Source organism: Rattus rattus, chromosome 4 (assembly GCF_011064425.1).
Source record: "Rattus rattus isolate New Zealand chromosome 4, Rrattus_CSIRO_v1, whole genome shotgun sequence".
In the NCBI taxonomy this organism is placed as follows: Eukaryota; Metazoa; Chordata; class Mammalia; order Rodentia; family Muridae; genus Rattus; species Rattus rattus.
The window spans coordinates 121297653-121318406 of NC_046157.1; the positions used below are offsets into that span (position 1 = coordinate 121297653).

General features: G+C 36.0%; 1 protein-coding gene across 1 annotated transcript in view; it reads right to left on the reverse strand.

The window, feature by feature from the left end:
- The window catches only part of Col5a2 (collagen type V alpha 2 chain), a 136258-nt gene that overhangs the window by 50046 nt on the left and 65458 nt on the right, over positions 1-20754 (reverse strand). Inside the window, exons 2-7 of the mRNA XM_032901061.1 lie at positions 14595-14819; positions 9173-9186; positions 7839-7871; positions 6819-6851; positions 5419-5472; positions 155-265 (exon numbers count right to left, since the gene is read on the reverse strand). Coding sequence (XP_032756952.1) covers positions 155-265; positions 5419-5472; positions 6819-6851; positions 7839-7871; positions 9173-9186; positions 14595-14819 — 470 coding nt within the window. The remainder of the gene's footprint in view (positions 1-154; positions 266-5418; positions 5473-6818; positions 6852-7838; positions 7872-9172; positions 9187-14594; positions 14820-20754) is intronic.

Consider the following 20754-nt stretch of genomic DNA (forward strand, 5'->3'; position numbering starts at 1 on the left):
TATCAGTTTCACTGTTGTTCATAGAGGGCTGCATTTACTACACAGGTGTTGGAGTAAGCCATCACCTCTGAACTGATACAGTCTAACACCATAGGAGTGGATTGATGAGTTGTGTGTAACCTAATTGTTACACCAACCAGATCACACAACTCACCCTGCTCATGCCATCAGGTCCTGGGTGAGAGGGGTGCCCAGGAGGCCCTGGAGCACCTGGCTGACCAGGAACACCCGGCTCTCCATCAATTCCCTGAGGACCACGAGGACCCTAGGAAAGAAAACAATGGTCATTAGAACCATCTTAGAATGTGTCATTAGTAGAAAGCTAAATGCACACACTTGTAGATGACAATCATGATAATTACAACAGACAATCTAAACACTGTCAGTTTCAACACTGGCCAGAGCTTCTGCTATGGAGACATAGTATTGGTAAGAACTTTACTTGAAGTATATTTCTTAGAAGTAGAAACTGTAGAATAATTAGAAAATCAATTCACCTTATCAGCATTTAGAATGAGCTTTGTTTAATGAGATTGCGAGGCTTATGTGAAATTTAAAAATTGACTTTAAATTCACTTGTCTGTCTTGTTACAACTTGTTACAGTTAACTGTGAAAGAGCCTGCTTAATCTGAGTACACCCTATCTTATCTGAAAATATAAAGGACCTCAGTAGAATTTGCAGGTCTATTTCATCGTCCAAAGTCCACAAGCCTTGCAGAATATCTGGTGCAGGGTTGTCATCCAATGCTGTGGATAACATTTGCACATTTCACTCTTCTATACTTTAAGTCTGGCACATTTTCTTTTCCTTCCCACCCAAGTGGTCAACCAAACCAATGAAAATTCAGAGGCAAGGCACTGTGATCGAGGAGAATCTAGTTCATAGAAGAGTGAGAATGAGCCTTGCTGCCAAGCCCCACCCTTCTTCTAACACACATTCTGAGGACAGCTTGGGGAATAGCCATGTCCTCAGGTCTGGGAAAGCTACATCTCCTGGCTTCACCATTCTCATCAACTGTGTGTGTGTGTGTGTGTGTGTGTGTGTGTGTGTGTGTGTGTCTGTGTGTCTGTGTCTGTGTCTGTGCGCGCACATGTGTGTGTGAGTGAGTGTGTGTGTAGGTGTGTGCGTGCTTGTGTGTGTGTGTGTGTGTGTGCCTGTGAATGCATTGTGTGTCTGTGTGTCTATGGGTGTGTATTTGTGTCTGCTAGATCTCCTAGCTTCATCATTCTCATTAGGTGTGTGTGTGTGTGTCTGTGTGTGTGTGTGTGTCTGTGCCTGTGTGCCTGTGTGCCTGTAAGTGCCTGTGTGTCTATGTGTGTGTGTTTGTGTCTGCGTGTATGGGTGTGCATGTTTGGGTCTTCATGTATGCATGTGCATGCATGTGTGTCTTCATATATGTGTGTTCATGTGCGTGTGCATGTGTGTGTTAATCTTAAAAGTCCTAATAAGCTCTGATAGAAAAGAGAAGAAAACAGAAGTCATCAAATAATTTCACTTTTAGCAATAAACATGGTGATTAAGTAAAGTGGTATGATGCTTGCTGTTTAAAAATAACGGAAGCTTCTAATTCTTAGTCAAGAGAGGAGCTCTTCTTGGCCCACAGTCAGCAATTCAAATCAGGGCCAATATTGCAGGTGAGAAGCCTGGGGCAAGCTGAAGAAGCTGGTTAATCATAATTTTCTATATTCAAGCATCCATGTCTTTCAGTAGTGGACGAAAAAACAACATTTATGACTTTGGATTAAAGTAGAAAGGAGGAATGGTAAAGGGAGGTGGATGGGGGAATACCCTTATGGGGGAGGGGGAGGGGAAGGAGGGGCTTATGGACAGGAAACTGGGAAAGGGCATAATACTTGAAATGTAAATAAATATATCCAATTTTAAGAAAGAAAGTTCAAAACATAACTTCTTGAAAAACATTCTTATATTTTAAAAATCAACCTTCTTATTGCCCCTAAACCACTGGCAATTCACTAAGCTCTTTCTGTATGCATGAGAAAGCTGAGTCCAGCTATTGACTCAGGCTCCTAGATCACACAGTGTGAGGACACCTTTTACTTCTACACCAGAACAATGGAATAGTACTAGAGCTTATTCATAGTTCTCCCCACCCCAATTAAACTACTAAATGATAACTGTTATTATATACAAAACAGTAACAGAAATAAAATGTTAATTAAAAACTCTCCAAAATAAATAGAAAATTATATTTATTTTATATGTGAACAGAAAGAGATTTGGTTAGTTTAATTCTCTAAACTGCTAATGTATTCTTCAGATGCCAAGCTGGGTCTGATTTGGTCTCCTCTGTAGTCTCTTGGAATTGCCTTTAAATATCAATTGTGTGTTAGTTTAACACACTTTAAAATTTAAATTAATAAATGTTTATGAAAGTTTTCTAAAACAAAATGAATGTAAACAATTTAATGAGAATCAGAAAATCATTATGTAGACATTTTACTAATAAACACAAAATAAACTATAATTAGGAATACATTAAAATATACCTTACATTTCCAATTAAACTTAATCATATAAATTCTGTGTTGAGGTAAGCAAATGTTCTGTGTATCATCATTTTTCTTCCATCTGCCAGACTCCCCTCAGGCAGCACTCTGCATAAAAGTACTTGTGGATGGCCACTAGGTGGCAAACTTTAAACGTTCACATGAAGAAAAGCTGCATATTCCACAAGAACTTTTTATCTCCCATGGGTTAGCAATTTGATGTACAAACACATGCACACGTAATGTGGAATGTTACAGCTGCAATAACTTGTATATGTGTTACTTTACAGATGATTCCTTAGATATTATGTGCAATTTGTACTTAACGTTCCATTGAATGTTCATCTCCAGATAAGTGTCTAGTTTGTCAACATGAAGTAACCTGGATAATAATGTACTCTGAGATCAAAGACTTTTGAGTGTGAAACAATTTGAATAATATATTGTAAACCAGGAACTTTTGATTAGAGAATCGTGGTGGTCACTGGCTTCATGAGTTTCTAACAAATTAGTATTTCTCAATGAAGTAAAATTTTGCATAGATTTGGCAGCATTTGTATTGCAACAATTAGAAGAGAAAAAAGGGTTGTTACTGGCCTCTGGTATGTAGAGCCGACAACAATCCCACAACATAAGGGGTTATCTGGATCAAGACTTTTATAGTGCTGAGTTTGAGAAACCACACACTGTATAGTGTAAGTGATCTGTATTGTTCGATAATAATAAAACTGGAATGAGTTTTATAGCACTCCTTATTGTGACAGTAAAGACCTCAATTCAGCAAACCCCTCCAAGGAGTATTGTGTCCTGAATCAAAATCTTCTACCTATCGGTATTCTGTGGTGTGCTTATAGCTAGAAATTAGTGATATTTATACCAAGGCAATCAGCAAAAGTTACAAATCAGAAGAAGAAATTAAGGAATGCTAATTATTAACCTGCCATCACATATCCCTCCACTGCTAGAACTATCAGAATATTGTATTCATACCAGAAAAGGGGGAGGAAGGATTGTAGGAGCTAGAGGGGTCAAGGGCACCAGGAGAACAGAGTCCACATAATAAACTAAACAGGGCTCACAGGAGCTCAAAGAATCTAAAGCAGCAACCATGGATCTTTAATGGGTCTGCACTGGGATATCTGCATACCTCCTGTGACTGTTTAACTGGGGTTTTCTGTTGTTGTTGGACTTCGAACAGTGAGAGTGGGAGCATCTGACACTTTTGCCTGATTGTGGAACCTTTTTCCTCCTACTAGATTGCATCATCCAGCCATAGTATGAGGGTCTATGCCTAGGCTTATTGCATTTGTTATGCTTTGTTCAGTTGATATCACTGGGAAGGTGCTCTTTTCTGAAGGAAATAGAGGAGTAGATTTTGGGACAGGGGGAGTTGAAAGGAGGAGGAGGTGGTGGAGGAAGAGAAGAAGAAGAGGAAGCACAAGAAGAAGAAGGAGGAGGAGGAGAAGGAGAAGGAGAAGGAGAAGAAGAAGAAGATGATGATGATGACAACGACGACGCTGGCCATTGTAGTTGACCTATGCTTTTTAAATAACTACTTTCCATTATTTTTATACCCCCACACAGAATTATATCTGATCAACATTCTCTACCATGGGACTAAGATAGAAAACAACTACCTCGGTATGAAAGACAAAAAGGGAGAGGGGCTGGAGATTAGATTCATTGTTTTCTAACTAGGAATTCTGAATGTGCAATCATTATTTCCATAGCAACTTCCATGTATACATTGGGCAGTGTCATCAAATATATATAATGTACAAGTACATTGGCAAAAAAACTTTTTTGTGTGTAACCACCCAGACCCCACCCAGTAGAATTCAACTTCTGCCTGTCATTTTCATTCTCTAGTGACCCCTGAAGAGCTAAAAGCTTTTAAACTACTAATACTGTGAAGTAACTCAGTGGGACAGCAATGGAGAGTATGCAACAGAATGAAAGAATATAATTTCTTCCCCCACAAATGGTCCCAACTTGACTGGGGGCACTGTCATTCACCTATAGGCCTCCAAATCCCATCCCTACCCTAATGACAGCTCCACTGTAGAAGTGTCTCATTCTTGGTGAAATATGTAAAGGTTTTTTAAGGAAAATAGCAGCAAGTATTCATAATTGTGTGTCGTAAAATATATTCGACTCACATAAGTCCTGCATGGCCCCCTTACTTATCTATTTCTTCCACTTACATATTGACAAAAGCACATTTAAACAGCTAAACTTCCATTGAGAATTGAATTTTAGTAGCTACAATTAGATATAAAATTTAAATGACATAAATTTTTTTCTAAATAAATAATAGCCATAAAAATTTAATTCAGTCATTCTATTTTAGAGTGAAATGTAAGAAAAATACAATTACATGAAGAAAATAATATAGCTTGTATAAAAGTAAATAATGAGTCTATACAGCGAGTGGACGATATGCTTTGGCTCTCTATAGCAGCTGTACCTTGCAAAGAAAATAATTCTTCCTAGGAAATAAATTATCAGTGTAACGCCATGAAAGTAAATTTTATTCATTAATAATGTCTTTTTCCTCTGTTTAGCTGGGTATTCCCACAGCTAACTAAAAGCTCAGGTTTTTACATTGACTACACGTTCTTCTCAATTTTTGTCAATGAATGCTAACTTCTGACCTCACCACAATAGATTAACCCTGTTTCTTTGGTCAAGTTGACTTTAATTTGACCTTATAAAGAATAAGGAATTGCAATTATGCTCTCTAGAAAACAGTTGGCAATAATTTTTATGCAGTAATTTGCTCTGAATTTGGATAAATGTAAGATCATTTCGTGATCATAAATTTTGTGGAATTTATTGTAACAGTGCCTCAGGGCAGAAAGTATATTTGATGCATATTGAGGGTCAGGGGAGTACAGCTGCCAACTTACAGGTCTTCCTTTGGGGCCTCGGTCCCCTCTTGGTCCTTGTGATCCTGGAGGGCCCTAGAACATAAATTACAATTATGCACATAAACATTTATGAACGATTTTTCTAAGGATTCAGTTAAAATAAGAGCATTGACACAGAAACATCACATTTCCAACTGAGAGCAGTGGAAGGCTGGAGAGCAAAGTCTGTACATGTGAATGTATCACACACCAAAGGGCAGGGTGCTGTAAGAGTGAAGTCTGAACATCTGTAAAGAATTAGATGACACATGAAGAGGCCGTGTAGCTAAGCACATTAGGGTAACTTGTAATTGTGAAATTCTAAGTACCATTTTTACAGACTTCTCCCAATGTAAATCCGAATTAGCCCTTAAGATCTAGACACACAAAGAAGAGTTCAGGTGTGGAAACTCACATAAAAGTGTGGACCCTAAATTTTCAATTATCTGCTAAAAAAAAAAAGTATGTGCATTCAAACAGGTGCACAATGCTCTAGGTCAGTCATCACTGGTCTGCCTGTGTATATCGCTTTGTGTATACGCACTAGGTGACTTAATGTGTTATTTTTACTGCATATACATACACATACAGACAAATTGAATCTACTTGTAATGTCTCAACTTGTAATTGTCACAGTTGCTGTTCTACTTACAAACATTTTATTTCATATTATCTATTTCACCCAACGGCATTATTCCTGTTGTTTTATTTGATTTTGTACTAAGTTGTTTTACAGACTAGCCCTGAAATTCCTTGGCTCTAAGGATCCTCTTGCCTCAGCCTCCTGAAAAGCAGCAACTATGTGTCTTAATCCCATGTCCTTCTCTACAACACTATGTAAAGGCAGAAACTTACAATAGCTTAAAATGAGTCTTTAGAACTATGTTAGTATTTTATTTCAAAAGATCTAACGGGTTTTTGAAATTGAAATGGTGTACATATGAGTACATATTATTCGTTAGTTACCTAAAAACGCTGTTGATTAGTCCAAGTTCAAGATAATTAGTCTTCATGCAAAGCCAGAAATCTCTCATGCAAGCATACTTCTCAAATTCTATCATGATGTATTATTTAAGTAAATAAATCTCTTAATCGCTCATCACACAAATACACTCTCATTTAAAGAACAAGGTCAATATAAAATTAACAATTTAAACATAGCCTGTTTTCCCCTTCACCGACAGAAAAACTAATGTGTAAGGAAAAATAAAGTTTATCAACTTCAGGATGAAACTGACCCTTGTGTACCATCTTGTGTTTCAAAATAAAAAGTCGAAATCTGAAGACGGTTTGAAGCAAAACACTTTGACATGCTCTTCTGTGTCCTGCTGTGTTTACATGTATGCCTTGCCAAAAATGATGCTCAGTATCCCTAACAAATACTGGAGAAAAATACTTACAGCAGGTCCTGGACGACCGCGTATGCCCGTTACCTAAACACCAAACAAGGAAATTTGTAAAGACCAAGTTTTACACAAGGAATGGAAAATTCAGTAGTCTGATGAATAAAAACAAAAGCTCAGCAGAATCTTTTTAAGAATGTAGGTGTTCTTAACCAATTGTACTCCCCCTGCCTTATGAGTTAAAAGGTCACCTAGGTTGAGCGCTAACAAAGGAATGTAGTATTTGCAATGGAAACTGAAACATCCACACTGCACTCAGAGTGTCACCCGCATGACAACTGTGTGACCTTGAACTGATTATGTAATCTCTGTATACTAAGCTTCTTCAAGTGAAAATTTATAGGAAGACACAAATGCAAATGGTGTGTAAGAAATAGCCTCATAGAATTACATGTCTTAATAAATGTCAGATATTTGGAATCTAAGATATATCAGACATGAAAAGGGGAAACTATAGGAAATGTTTACTTTTAAGAAAAACTAAGGAAATAGAATTTAAAGGTAAAGTGAAAATGTGTATAACACCAAATAATTAACTGTGTAGTCTTTTCCCATAACAGACTGATAAAAACTGCCATAAAATTCTGTGGTTTGAAATGATAGCAATTTCATAATACCCTGGTAAGCCTTCTGGTTACCTACAAGAATAAATATACCCTAAGGATCTTTGTATTAACATGGAATTTCAATGAGGATCAAGGTATAACACACTTCTAAAATTGTGGAACATTCAACCAAGAACATTAACACTGACTGACAGTATGTATACATGTGATACAAAAAATATTATCATGATTTTGTACTTTCAATCATATGATTATAAAATTTAATGTTGTAGAATATTGTATCAAATAATACTGTATTTTATCTTGTTCATATTATATCAAAATTTTTATTATAAAATAATTTTCTTTTTGAGAGAAAGAAACAATATACAACTCCTAATGTCTGAGATATATATATATATACATATATATGTATATATAAAATATAACATACAAACACATATATACTTACAACAGGAACTAATCCTGGTTCTCCTTTTTGTCCCTAGAAAGATTTATTTTCAGAAAAGATGCCAATTAGAAAATAGAAAGTATTTAGAGTAATAACATGTCACATTAGGCTATAGAAAACACTGGCAGTTTCTAGAAATGTTAACCTCAAAAACAAAAAGTCAATGTTTAATAATCAAGGCATTCAGCCAGATATTACTATCAATAAAATTTCTACTCAGTTAAAGGACATATGAAATGAGCAAAATTTTGGTTTACACCATTTTTTACTACATCAGTAGCAAAGAATTGACTAGAATTTTTAAAAAAGGTCAGAGAAAAAGATATAAAGACAGAACATAACTGAAACATCTCCCAAAGAAAACCAGAGGAGAGTATTTGCATTTCACACACTAAGTGACAGGGTTCTCAGGAATATCAAATACCATTCTTGCCACCTGTTTCTCTGTCACAGAATTCATAGAAAATGCCAAGAGTAACTGAAGGTAAATATGCTTCTCTCATCTGAATAAAAGGTGCAGTTGTGCACTTGCCCAGTCTCTGAGGAGAGAGTTGGAAAAAGTGAACTGCATAGGAAGAGACTGCCAGGCTAGTCTACATGCCTCAGTGCAGGCACAGCAAACAAAGTAGACATAAGTGGCTTTCCATTTGAGTAGTAGAACTACAGATTCTTGAAGTGTTTTTGTAATTATATGGTCTGACGTTTACATACTCATACACTATTTAGTGTTATCTACCTCAGTATTTTTCTTCCTGTGATTTTGATTTCCTTAATGACATCATTGTGTCTGCCTATTTTACTTCCTTGATTCTCTTCTTGAATTAATCATTATTAATTAATTAATATCAATTATCACATCTTAACATGTTCAATTAAGCAACTGGAGAAAGGAAGTATGACTTCAACAAATATATTCTAGGAGCAAGGACTGTGGGAGAAATGCATTTAAATTTACTTAATTTTCTTCTCTTAAATACATTATTATTTCACCTAATTATAAAGTCAAATCTTTGGGCATTAGAGAATTTTGGAAACAAAGGAAATACTCAGAAGACCTTACTTCACTGAGCACTTTGGATATAGCCAGGGCTAACTTTCTGACATATCACATCATTTTTCTACATACTCGTTTATCTAATCAAAGCTGCACTGCTGTATCTTAAACTGTTACATTAAAAAATAGAACTACAGTGAACATCCTTGAATATCAGTGAGTGGGTGGAATCTATGATTGATATTTAAGATGTTTCCAGACATTTCAGAGCACAGTTTGATGGAGATAGTCTCAGAAAGAATTTTGCCTATGCAAAAGGAATCATGGAAGTAAAACTCACCTTTCTTCCTCTACCTACAAAAAGAAAAATAATGTCATTAATATGGAAAAACAACTATGAAAAACATCCTGCATTCATAGAGATTCTAGTATTGGCAAAACACTAGGTATTATTTACATTATATTTAATGAATTATATTTAACTAATTATATTTAACAAATGTTGTTTGTAATATTTTTACCTTTCTCATTATTCTTTTTATTGGATATTTTATGTATTTACATTTCAATGTTATCCCCTATCCCCCTGCTATGAAGATGGTCCCATTCACACTCACCCGCTCCCACCTCAACACCTGGCATTCTTCTACACTGTGGAAACAAGGCTTCACAGGACCAAGGGCTTCTCCTTCTACTGATGCCAGACAATGCCATCCTCTACTACATATGCAGCTGGAATTATGGGTCCCTCAATGTGTACTATTTGGTTGGTGGTTTAGACCCCAGGAGCACTGGGGAGTCTGGTTGGTTGGTATTGATGTTCCTCCTACAGGGTTGCACATCCCTTAAGTTCAGATGGTTAACTGCAAGCATCCTCATAGGTATCAGTAAGGCTCTGGAAGAGCCTCTCAGAAGACATCCATATCAGGCTGTCAGCAAGCACTTGTTGGCATCAGCAATCGTGACTGATTTGGTGGGATGGATTCACAAGGGGGCAGTCTCTGTTCCTGCTCAACTTCTTTGTCCCTGTATTTTCTCTCATGAGTATTTTGTTACCCTTCTAAGAAATGAAGCATCCACATTTTGTTGTTCCTTCTTCTTGAGCTTCATATGGTCTGTGAATTGTTCCTTGGGTATTCAGTTAGTGCATACCATGTGTGTTCTATTGTGACTAGGTTACCTCACTCAGAATGATATTTTCTAGTTCCATCCATTTGCCTAAAAATTTCATGTAGTCATTGTTTTTAAGAGCTGAGTAGAACTCCATTGTATAAATGTACGACATTTTCTGTGTTCATTCCTCTGTTGAAGGACATCTGGGTTCTTTCCAGCTTCTGGCTATTATAAAGAAGACTGCTATGAACATAGTGGAGTACCTGTTGTTGTTCCTTGTTGGAGCATCTTTTGTGTATATGACTAGGAGTGGTATAGCTGGGTCCTCAGGTAGTTCTATGTCCAATTTTCTGAGGAACCACCAGACTGATTTCCAGAGTGGTTGTAACAGCTTGCAATCCCACCAACAATGGAGGAGTGTTGTATTTCTCCACATCCTTGCCAGTCTGATGTCACCTGAGTATTTGATCTTAGCCATTCTGACTGGTGTGAGGTGGAATCTCAGTGTTGTTTTGATTTACATTTCACTGATGACTAAGGATGTTGAACATTTCTTTAGGCATTTCTCAGCCATTCGATATTCCTCAGTTGAAAATTCTTTGTACCCAATATTTTTGGATTTGTGCTTTTATTATGGATAATAATGATGTAGAAAGGTCATCTCATCTCACTACTCATACATAATTTCTTAGCCACTCACGCATCTGATACCCGATCTCTGCTAAGTGCAGCAATACCTACTTCATTGTTTGCCCATTGCCACAGGGTTGGCGATGCTCCCCTTTTGCCCCATTGTAGAAAAAAGATGACTTTTTTTGTAAAAGAATTCAAACTGTAGCTGTTTCCACAGGATAGGCAGTTTTCTGGAGATACGGCATTACTATATAGAAAGGTAAATGCTTCCAAATTCACATAAAGCCCTGCTAGGTTTTGGGATAATGTGTACAACATAGATGTACTATTGCCCAAGTCATTCAAAGGAGATGGAATTTTATTTACATAAAAATATCTCCCAAAATAATTCATTGGCCCTGGTCATAACTCATACCAAAAACACTGGCTGATGAATCAAGAAGGAAGAATGACAGATAGAGGGGAAAGAAGGCTTGGAAGGAGAAAGGAAAGAAAAGAAATGGGGAAGGACGAGTGGGGATGCTATAGAAATATTACTGAGTATTCACATTCCAGAGCACACCATTTTTCTTTCTCACAAAAAGAAAATTCAGTTGTTCAAATGTCAAATGGTTTTCTCAGTGCCATATTCCTACAGCATCCAAGTTCAGATAACCACACTACATTGTGTATGCTTTCTCCACAATGCCATGTTGCCTTTTCTCAAATGGAGTTGATAAAATAAAAACACAGGAACTCCCATAAATTAATGTAAGTATTCCAAAGCCCTTATCCTCTGAAGTACGTATGTATTTATCATCTGAAGAGAGTATATAGGCCATAGAAATAGAATAATGAGTAACCTGACTCTTGATACAGGATGAAGTAATTGTGCTAGGTCTAGCATGAGGAAACTTATTAGTTCTCAGAAATATAACTAAATGGCCAGTAGCCTCTGATGAGGGCAAGTTAATGGGTGAATGTTTGGTTTGCTCTCCTGGAGAGCATGCTTAGAGGGCTTGCTAGGTGTCAGGGAAGGGAAACAGCTTAGAAACATGTCTCTAAAATGGAGATTATTGTTCCCACTTATCGGGTAAGAAAATTACAGCTCAGAGACATGTGAAATGCTCAGAATTGCTTGGAAGTGGCAATGTGGGTAATAAATCAAGATATTTTTATTACTAGGTCCATAAAAATATAACTTGTACTTTTACTATTAACTGTGTACCCAATTTTTAATAGGATTATGTGGTTCTCTGGATCCTAACTTCATGAGTTCTTTGTACATACTAGATATTAGCCCTCTATCAGATGTAGAATTGGTAAAGATCTTTTCCCAATCTTTTGGTTGCTGTTTTGTCCTATTGACAGTGTCCTTTACCTTATAGAAACTTTGCAATTTTATGAGGTACCATTTGTCAATTTTTGATCATAGAGCATAAGCCACTGGAAAATTCAGGAAATTTTCCCCTGTGCCCATGTGCAAAAGGCGATAAGAATGGATCTATTTGCATTCTTCTACATGCTGAGCTCCAGATGAAGCAGCACCATTTATTGAATATGCTGTCCTTTTTCCATTGCATGGTTTTAGCTTCTTTGTCAAAGATCAAGTGACCATAGGTGAGGGGGTTCATTTCTGAGTCTTCAATTTTATTCCGTTGATCTACCTCCCTGTCCCTGTACCAATATCATGCAGTTTTTACCATGATTGCTCTGTAATATAGCTTGAGGTCAGGGAGAGTGATCCCCCAGAAGTTTTTATTGTTAAGATTAGTTTTCATTATCCTGGGTTTTTTTGTTATTCCAAGTGAATTTGCAAATTGTTTCTTCTATCTCTATGAAGAATTGAGTTGGAATGTTGATGGGAATTGCATTGAATCTGTAGACTGCTTTCTGCAACAGCAAGATGGCCCTTTTCACTATGTTAATCCTGCCAATCCAAGAACATGGGAGATCTTTCCTACTATATGTTACTAGTCATACAAAATGTACAGAAGCCTAAATTATAATTTCCAAATTTCTGCTCTATTTGCCCAACTAACAAAATTTTTTGCCCAAGCATTGTCAATATTAAGATGGTTTTTTTGAATGACTTGTTCTGCTCTATTACATCAGTGTCGTCTTTTGGAACTTTTCAAGAATACACATATCTTTTGCATGTACTATGTCTTTTAATGTGTTTAATTCTTCTTGATTTTAATTTATTATTTTTCTTTTCTCATGGATGTCATCTATATCTCTTCTGTAAGTTGGTCATTATTGCCTCATTCTTTAACTTCCTTTTCATCTTTCATAGGCTTGCTTTTTTTTCCTATTCATTGAATATTGTTTCTTCTGAAAACCCTTCTTTCTTAGACACATTTATGACTTCACTAGGTTTTGAGCTGAAGGCACAACTTAGTACTTAGTTAGTACCACTTATATATATAGAAAGAACCCAGCACTTAGAAAATTCAAGGCTATCCTTGGCTAAATTTGTTAAAGACTAGCTTGGTATACATGAGAACTTGTCTGTAAACAAACGAACAAACAAACAAACAAATAAATAGGAAAATAAAAAGATGTATAATTGGTTAAATATTCTATTAGTTCAGTTTGGTATGGGTTAGTTTTGTTTGATCTTGATATCTAGTTTTTAGCTCCTGCTGGTTGGACTTTGTAGTTCAGGCTGACTTTGAACTGCTGATCCTCCTATGTTACTTGTCAAGTCCTAGAATTAAATACATAGGCCACCCTACTCATCTCCAGAAATTTTGCCCAATCTGTGGCCAGACATATGCCAGTATGTCCTTTGTCTCGTAAAGTTAATGGAATTCAATCACCCTTCTCTGTTGATGTCTTTTATAAATCTAGTGCTGCCCAATATCACTCTTCCCCTGAATGAGTTGTGCTCCCCTACACTGATTACTGGCAGGAAGTTATATATTTTGCTTTCTGATATTTGCTGACTACTCTCACGTGCTATTTGTTTATCCCCCCACAGGATTAATTGTACTTATTCCTGGGATTCTATGAAATTATTGCTTCCAGTAGCCTTTGTGTGTTATTTTTATCATACTATGACACAATTTTATCACACATTATAAATTTAAATTTAAATAATTATTTTAGATGCAGTTTCTGCTAAATAACTCCAAGATGAAAAGATGTAAGTATGTGTCTAATATTTCTCTGTGTGTACTGTTGAATATTTTTATTATATTTATTACTATTTTCAATGGAATTTGAAAAAAATGAAGCTTTGATAATGTTTTGGCAATTGATACAATTGGTATAAGGACTGAAGCAAACAGCCTAAATGCTTAGTGTTGGTCTTACCTAGCTCATTAAAATATGTAAATGACATATAAATATGTATGTCTGTATCTTTGATGCATAATCCAAAGTATAATATCAATTAAACACAGATACTTTTTCTTAAAAAAGTATTTTTAAACCCAGAATCTTGTACCATTCTTTCCTCCAAGAAATTGATTCCATTTCCTTCTATTATGTGGTCCACATTACACATTCTGTAGATTGTTGAGACAATGTAAGAGAAGTTGATAGAGCAATAAATTATATTAGAAACAGTTATTGCATTCTCTAGAGTGAAACTTGTACCAGAGAAAATAAATGTTTTCTGTGTTTCTTGGACATTAAAGCAATACAATAGAAAGTCAACTAAATATCATGGAGGCACCTTTCATACACACAATAATAGCAGTCATCTAGAAGGCACATACAACCCTTCAAACTAAGATCTTCTGACAATTAAGAAGACAAAAAATTACTCTATATTTCAATGTTAATGGGCTAAATAGGGTAAAAAGGTTCCCTACTTAACTCCAGGAAGCTCACCACACTTTAAAATTGTACATATATATATATACATACATATATATATATCAAAATAATCTCAAAATCACTAATCCCTGAGGTCACTGAGTTAGTTGCTATGATTACTCATGTGAGTTGTTAAACTTGAAAAGCAACAATCACTGGAAGATAAAGGTGAATTGCTAGCTGTCCTCTGAAACAGCTTTGAGCAGTCTTACCAAAACTTGTATCTCCACCTCCAGATGTCTGTGGACACGCTGGACAGCACTCCCCAGGAGGTGTTACAGGATTGGCACAGTTGAGCACTTCTTGGCACTCTATCTTGTCACAGAGGATAGCACCATTGTCACAGACACAGATCTGGCATGGAGAAGGTTTCCAAATGTCTCTATTTAAATACATCTGGCCATGTTGTGTACAGGCTATTTCTTCATCATAGTCATCTGAAATAAAACAAAAAGGTGATAATCTGAAATTTTATAATTTGGTAAATGTTTAAGATAATAAAGTATCTTTTCAGTTTAAAAATGTTCTATAAGTTAACCTCCTAAAGCCTAGGACCTGGCTCAGTCGGCAAAGACTGAGAACTCATAAAGATAATAAGGGAATTATCTTTACATTGAAATGAATAAAGAGTAGTTATAGCAAAAACAATATTGTGTTATATAACTTCAATAATTACCTTTCTATATTTAGAAAGTTATTTTATGTATGCATGTGTAGATATGAATAAGAGCTATAAAAACATGAAAAATACACATATTATGTTTAGCTTCAATTTTATAAGAAGCCAACATATGTAAATTAAAACACAAAGTGGATCATCACACAGTGCTCAATACTAAGGGTCTTCTCAGCTCTTAGTACCAATCCACTGTATGGCCTTTCTCAGCAAGGAGACGACAGCAAGTTCCCATAATAACACTACAGAGCAAAATGGACATTTCAGCTCTATTAAGACTTAGTCCTCACCTGAACATTTGAAACACCTCCATGGAAAGAAGAAAGACAAGTGGACAGAGAAGGGAAGGTGGCGTACGCAACCAACAAACTTCTCCAGATTCTGAAGTCCCAGAACAAAACCAGATATAACAAGACTGTACCCAACTCTCATCAATAGACAGGCCATCTGTCAAGTGCCGAGGACAAGAGACTGTGCAAGGACAATTCCATCACAGTCCCACCCTCTAGACTCAGCTGCAGAGGAGGAGGCAGTAAGATTGTGAGAATCTGTCCAGGCCAGTTTGAACTACATGGTAAGACCATGCGTCCATATTTCAAAAAGCATAAGGAAGAAAGGATGGGAAGAAAGGAAGGGAGAGAGGGAGGAGGGAGGGAGGAGGGAGGGAGGAGAGAGAGAGAGAGAGAGAGAGAGAGAAGAGAGAGAGAGAGAAGGAAGGATTGTAAGATGCAGAAACAGTGGTTGTCTCAGGCAAACAGTATGTCCCAGGCATACCACAGTTACATAAGAGTTCACATTAGCTGGAACTAATTGCACAAGATCAAACCAATCAAAATTCTCAGTATGAATTGGGGCAGGGTTTATGAGGCTCCACCCGTAGTTGAGGATTTATTGGCAACTAATGGCTTTTGGGAGAGAGAGAGTCTGATTATTTTCATGGATGCCCCTTGAATGGCTACCCCAACTCCAGTATATGTCCCTACACCCATATGCATTCAGTAGCACTGCATGAAGTCTGGGTTTAAAGAAGAAGAGCACATAATTTCAGGAAGACTAAGTGACAAGGGGATAACAGAGAAATTGGAGAGGAGAAAATGGGAGCAGGTACTAATTAAATTACATCATGTGCATGTCTGAAATGCTCAAACAATAAAATGTGCTGTGTGTGTGTTAAAACCTTTTTAAGCATTCTACTTCCAAAATAAATATCTCTAAACATGATATATATAAAAACATGGACTTATATTCATAAGCAATTGAACAATTACATTAACTACATAAATTAAAAATAACTGCTGGGCCAGCAAGACGACTCAGTAGGTAAAGTCTGCTTTAGCCAAGCCCATGGAATCCACAGAGTGGAAAGAGAGCAGGGCCCAAAGCTGTCTTCTGACTTCTGTATTCAAGTGCTATGTGCCCATCTCCTCCATACAAACATGGGCATGCACAAGTAAGTAAATGAATAAATGTAATTTTAAAATAAAATAATTTGTTCTTTAAGCTTTATGATTATGGAAACAGTATCTATCTATTTATTAGTTTTCAACTCGTTACTTAAGAATGAAACTCTCCATAAAGCCAAATAGCTATTTCTCTCACAATTTGGGTTATCAAGTTTGGCATTCAATAATGTTCAAACATATTAACATGGATGAGGTATTAGCAGGTATGTGCTAATTGATCAGATAATGAACATATATGTGTTCTGTTTTTAAAACTGTATCACTATGAAACATCATATGTTTATATCTACAAATTGTATATATAACACTATATACAACATTTCAAGTTATATTTACTGATACAATAAAAAACAAATTTATATAAATATATGTGTTACTAAATATAATTAATAGAGTATATTATGCTATATAATTTTAATTTTTTAGCGTGCTATCAACTACCAATTTAATCTTATACATTATAATGAATACTCTTATATATAGTATATTATTAGATGTGTATAACATAAACAATGTAAATTAAATGAAATAAAAAATAAAAATTGGGAAGTCAAGAAGATATACAAGATGGTGTGTACATTTTCAATTAGATATTGTTGGATTGTATAAGAGCCTCTTCAACAAATGGCTTAATCTATTTCTGAAGCTACTTCCAGAGATGTTCCCAAAAGGCTTTCCAAACCAGCTCACTCACTCATCCATTTGTGTTATTTGGAGTATTTTTGTCTTCATTAGTAAGCTATTTGTATTCTATTCCTAACTCAAAAGGCATGTCTTGTCCTAAATCATCTCCTAGCAAAATGGGATTATTGATTTTCAATTCATATCTATTTATTGTTTTTTCTGATGCCAGTAAAAAGCCAAAAACTTGTTGGGTTTGGACCTGAAGAAAAAAAAAAGTATTAGTAGCAAAAGGAGGTTGGGTATCACTATGAAAAAAGACTAACACCATTTTTATATTTCCTGTATAACACAAATAAGAGCAAGTTCAGACTATGTGACCTCAACTCAAGGAGCAGAGAAGTGGGTCACTGTATTGCTTTGTCTTTAAATGGCAACACTAAAAGCTGGTTTTATAGCCAGATTCATTACTGGTATTTTTCTCCTGAAAATTTATAATTAAATTTAAGATGATATGGACGTGTTCTTGGAATGCTTTTAAATAGTAAGGAGATGAAAAACCACATTCACGACCAAACATGCCTTCTCCTCGCCCACACAAGAATTTGTTGCCATCACAGAAGGCTCAGTGAAGGCTCGCTGTTCATTTGTGATGAAAGCTGTGTGCCAAGCGAGGAAGGCAACAAAACAGCAGCTTCCACTCTTGCTTCTGTGTTCTGAGGCGGCAGCTGTACACAGTGTGGCTGCTGTGCTCCTGTTTGTACACTGCACTTACTTAAATCAAACGGAAATCAGTTTGGAAATACAAAAATTATGTCATCACCTTTTTATTGTGGCAGTACAAAATATTACGAATTTTCAAATGACATATTGAGAAATCCAATAGTCCCCTGAAGACTCTGCTAATCAATTCAGCATCTAGAATCTAAAGTCAAGTTCTATAAAACACACAAAGACATAGTCAAACACACTCAACATCTTACAAATTTTGTACAATTTACACTTGTTGCTTACTTATAATTTATTGAGGTCCCTAAAATCTAGAAGAGGTTGAGATCTGGCAGTGTTTTTAATGTTTTCTAATTTCTGTGATATAATTTCCAAGATTTTAACTTCCAAACTACCATACTGTTGTTAATTTGCTTACACACGGAGATATAATACACAGCTCAAAACCCTGAGCTGCAAAAACACTACAGAGGATGAGGTGAACCTATCCTCTTACAGTAGTTAGGAAGGCCTAACATACTTCATACAAGTAAATTACATGTACACATATACACATAGAGATAGAGAAAAAAGTAGAAATGTAGTAGAGAGAGACCAATAATGAGATGTAGACTATATTGGATGCAGACATAATTTCTTTTAATCCAAGTCTATTACATGATTTTCACAAAAACACCATTTAACTTGTTTATTTCAAGTGTGGTCCATACTTAGAAAACTATCAAGCAATTGAAACTGTGAGGATACTATATAATATTAACACTTTCAGTACAGATATTTTAATCCAAAATGAACATTTTATACATTTAATTTTTTATTAAAAAGATTTTATAATGTTTTAATATTAAGTATAAGAGACTCAGGGGTATAAAATTAGACATTTTGTCTAAGAGAGTTTTTCAAAATCACTTTAACTCTTTATCTTTTATCTGTCTTTACATTCTATTTAACCTTCTTTCATCCTTCCTGATATGAAATAATAATTAGTGTCTGTATACATAACCTATACATTGAAGGCTGTGGATTACTAGAGTGCTTACCTAATACTTACAAAGTCCTGGGTGCCATTCTCAGCACACATAATCAAAATAGGTGGTATGTTTGTAATCCACGTAATGGGAGTTAGAGGCAGAATTGGAAAAACTTTCAAGTTCAAGTTCATTTACATATTGAGTTCAAAGCTAACTTGAGCTAGAAGAGAGAGAGAGAGAGAGAGAGAGAGAGAGAGAGAGAACCAGATATTGTAGGAGTCAACTTCTTTGTTCTAATTTATTCTTCACCCACTTGCTACCCATTTTGAACATTTTTTATTTTATAATCAACCAAATAATCTACAGTCCTTAAAAGCTCTTTAATCCCATTCATTTCATTACAAAAAATGTTTGCAACACTTTGAAGAAAGTTTCTAAAGAGAACTTCAAGCATCACCTCTTTTGCCTCTCTTCCCTCTGAATTGGGTTCTGGAGAACAGAGCAAAGGAAAAGGAGCATTCTCATCCCAAAGGGAAATTTCTAGTTTTATCAAATACTTATAAACTAAAACTAAATTTTGTTCTTCTCTGCATACGCTTCAGTTTCATTATTTTGTAACTAATAAAAATCGGGTAATCTCATTGAAGGAAAAAAATTCAAAGATCAGTTTTACTATGAATCTCTCTTCCATGTCATTGCCAGAACAAGTATTGGATTCTAAGTAAGGCTGGATTCATTACTCAAGAGTTAAATACATTTCTTAGTCTTTACTCTTAGTTTGTCCTTTACTATGCATTAACAATTATATAAAGTAAACTTACTATATGTTTAGAGTAAAGACATGCTGTTTTCAATCTCAGAACCAGCTGAACAACAAAGTGATACCTAGAGATTCATATAACAACTTTTGAGATACACATTAGAGATATTCACTGGACGTTTTTCTGCTTCAGGAGATAAAAAGGACAGGACAAGCAAAGGGAAGAAGATGGAGTGTAGACAGAGAGGAGGGATGAAGTCAGGAAAGGAGAGCAGAAGTCTAACAAGCAAAGCCAGCATCTCTCTTGCACCTCCACTAGCTGAAGGGGATTTCCATGTTCCTTTAATAGACGACAAAGGCAAGTTCAAGACAGCCTTCTGAACTATGGGTTAGACAGGGCAACTACAAATAATGAAGTCCAAAATTGTATTTGTAAACAGATCTCATTTTGAGGAAGATTTGATATCTTTTTTTCCAAGTTCTTCATATATTTTTTTTATTTATTAGATTTTTTTAATTTGCATTTCAAATGCTATTCCCTCTCGAGGTTTCCAGACATAAACCTTCTATTCCGTCTCCCTCCCCTTTTCCTGTAAGGGTGTTCCCTTCCCATTCACTGCCTCTTCCCACCCCCCCAACAATCCCCACACTGGGGGTCCAACCTTGGCAGGACCAAGGACTTCTCCTTCCATTGGTGCCCAACAAGGTGGGCCTTCCTCTGCTACATATGGAGCTGGAGCCATGGATCAGTCCATGTATAGTCTTTGGGTAGTGGTTTAGTCCCTGGGAACTCTGGTTGGTGGGCATTGTTGCTCTTATGGGGTTGCAAGCCCCTTCAGATCTTTCAGAGAGGTGATGCTGGTTTGCAATTCCACCAACAATGGAGGAATGTTCCTCTTTCTCCACAACCTTGCCAGCAGCTGTTGTCATCTGAGTTTTTGATCTTAGCCATTCTGATTGGTGTGAGGTGGAATCTCAGGGTTGTTTTGATTTGTATTTCCCTGATGACTAAGTATGTTGAACATTTCTTTAGGTACTTCTCAGCCATTTGATATTCCTCAACTGAAAATTCTTTGTTTAGCTCTGTACCCCATTTTTAATAGGGTTATTTGGCTCTCTGAAGTCTAACTTCTTGAGTTCTTTGTATATTTT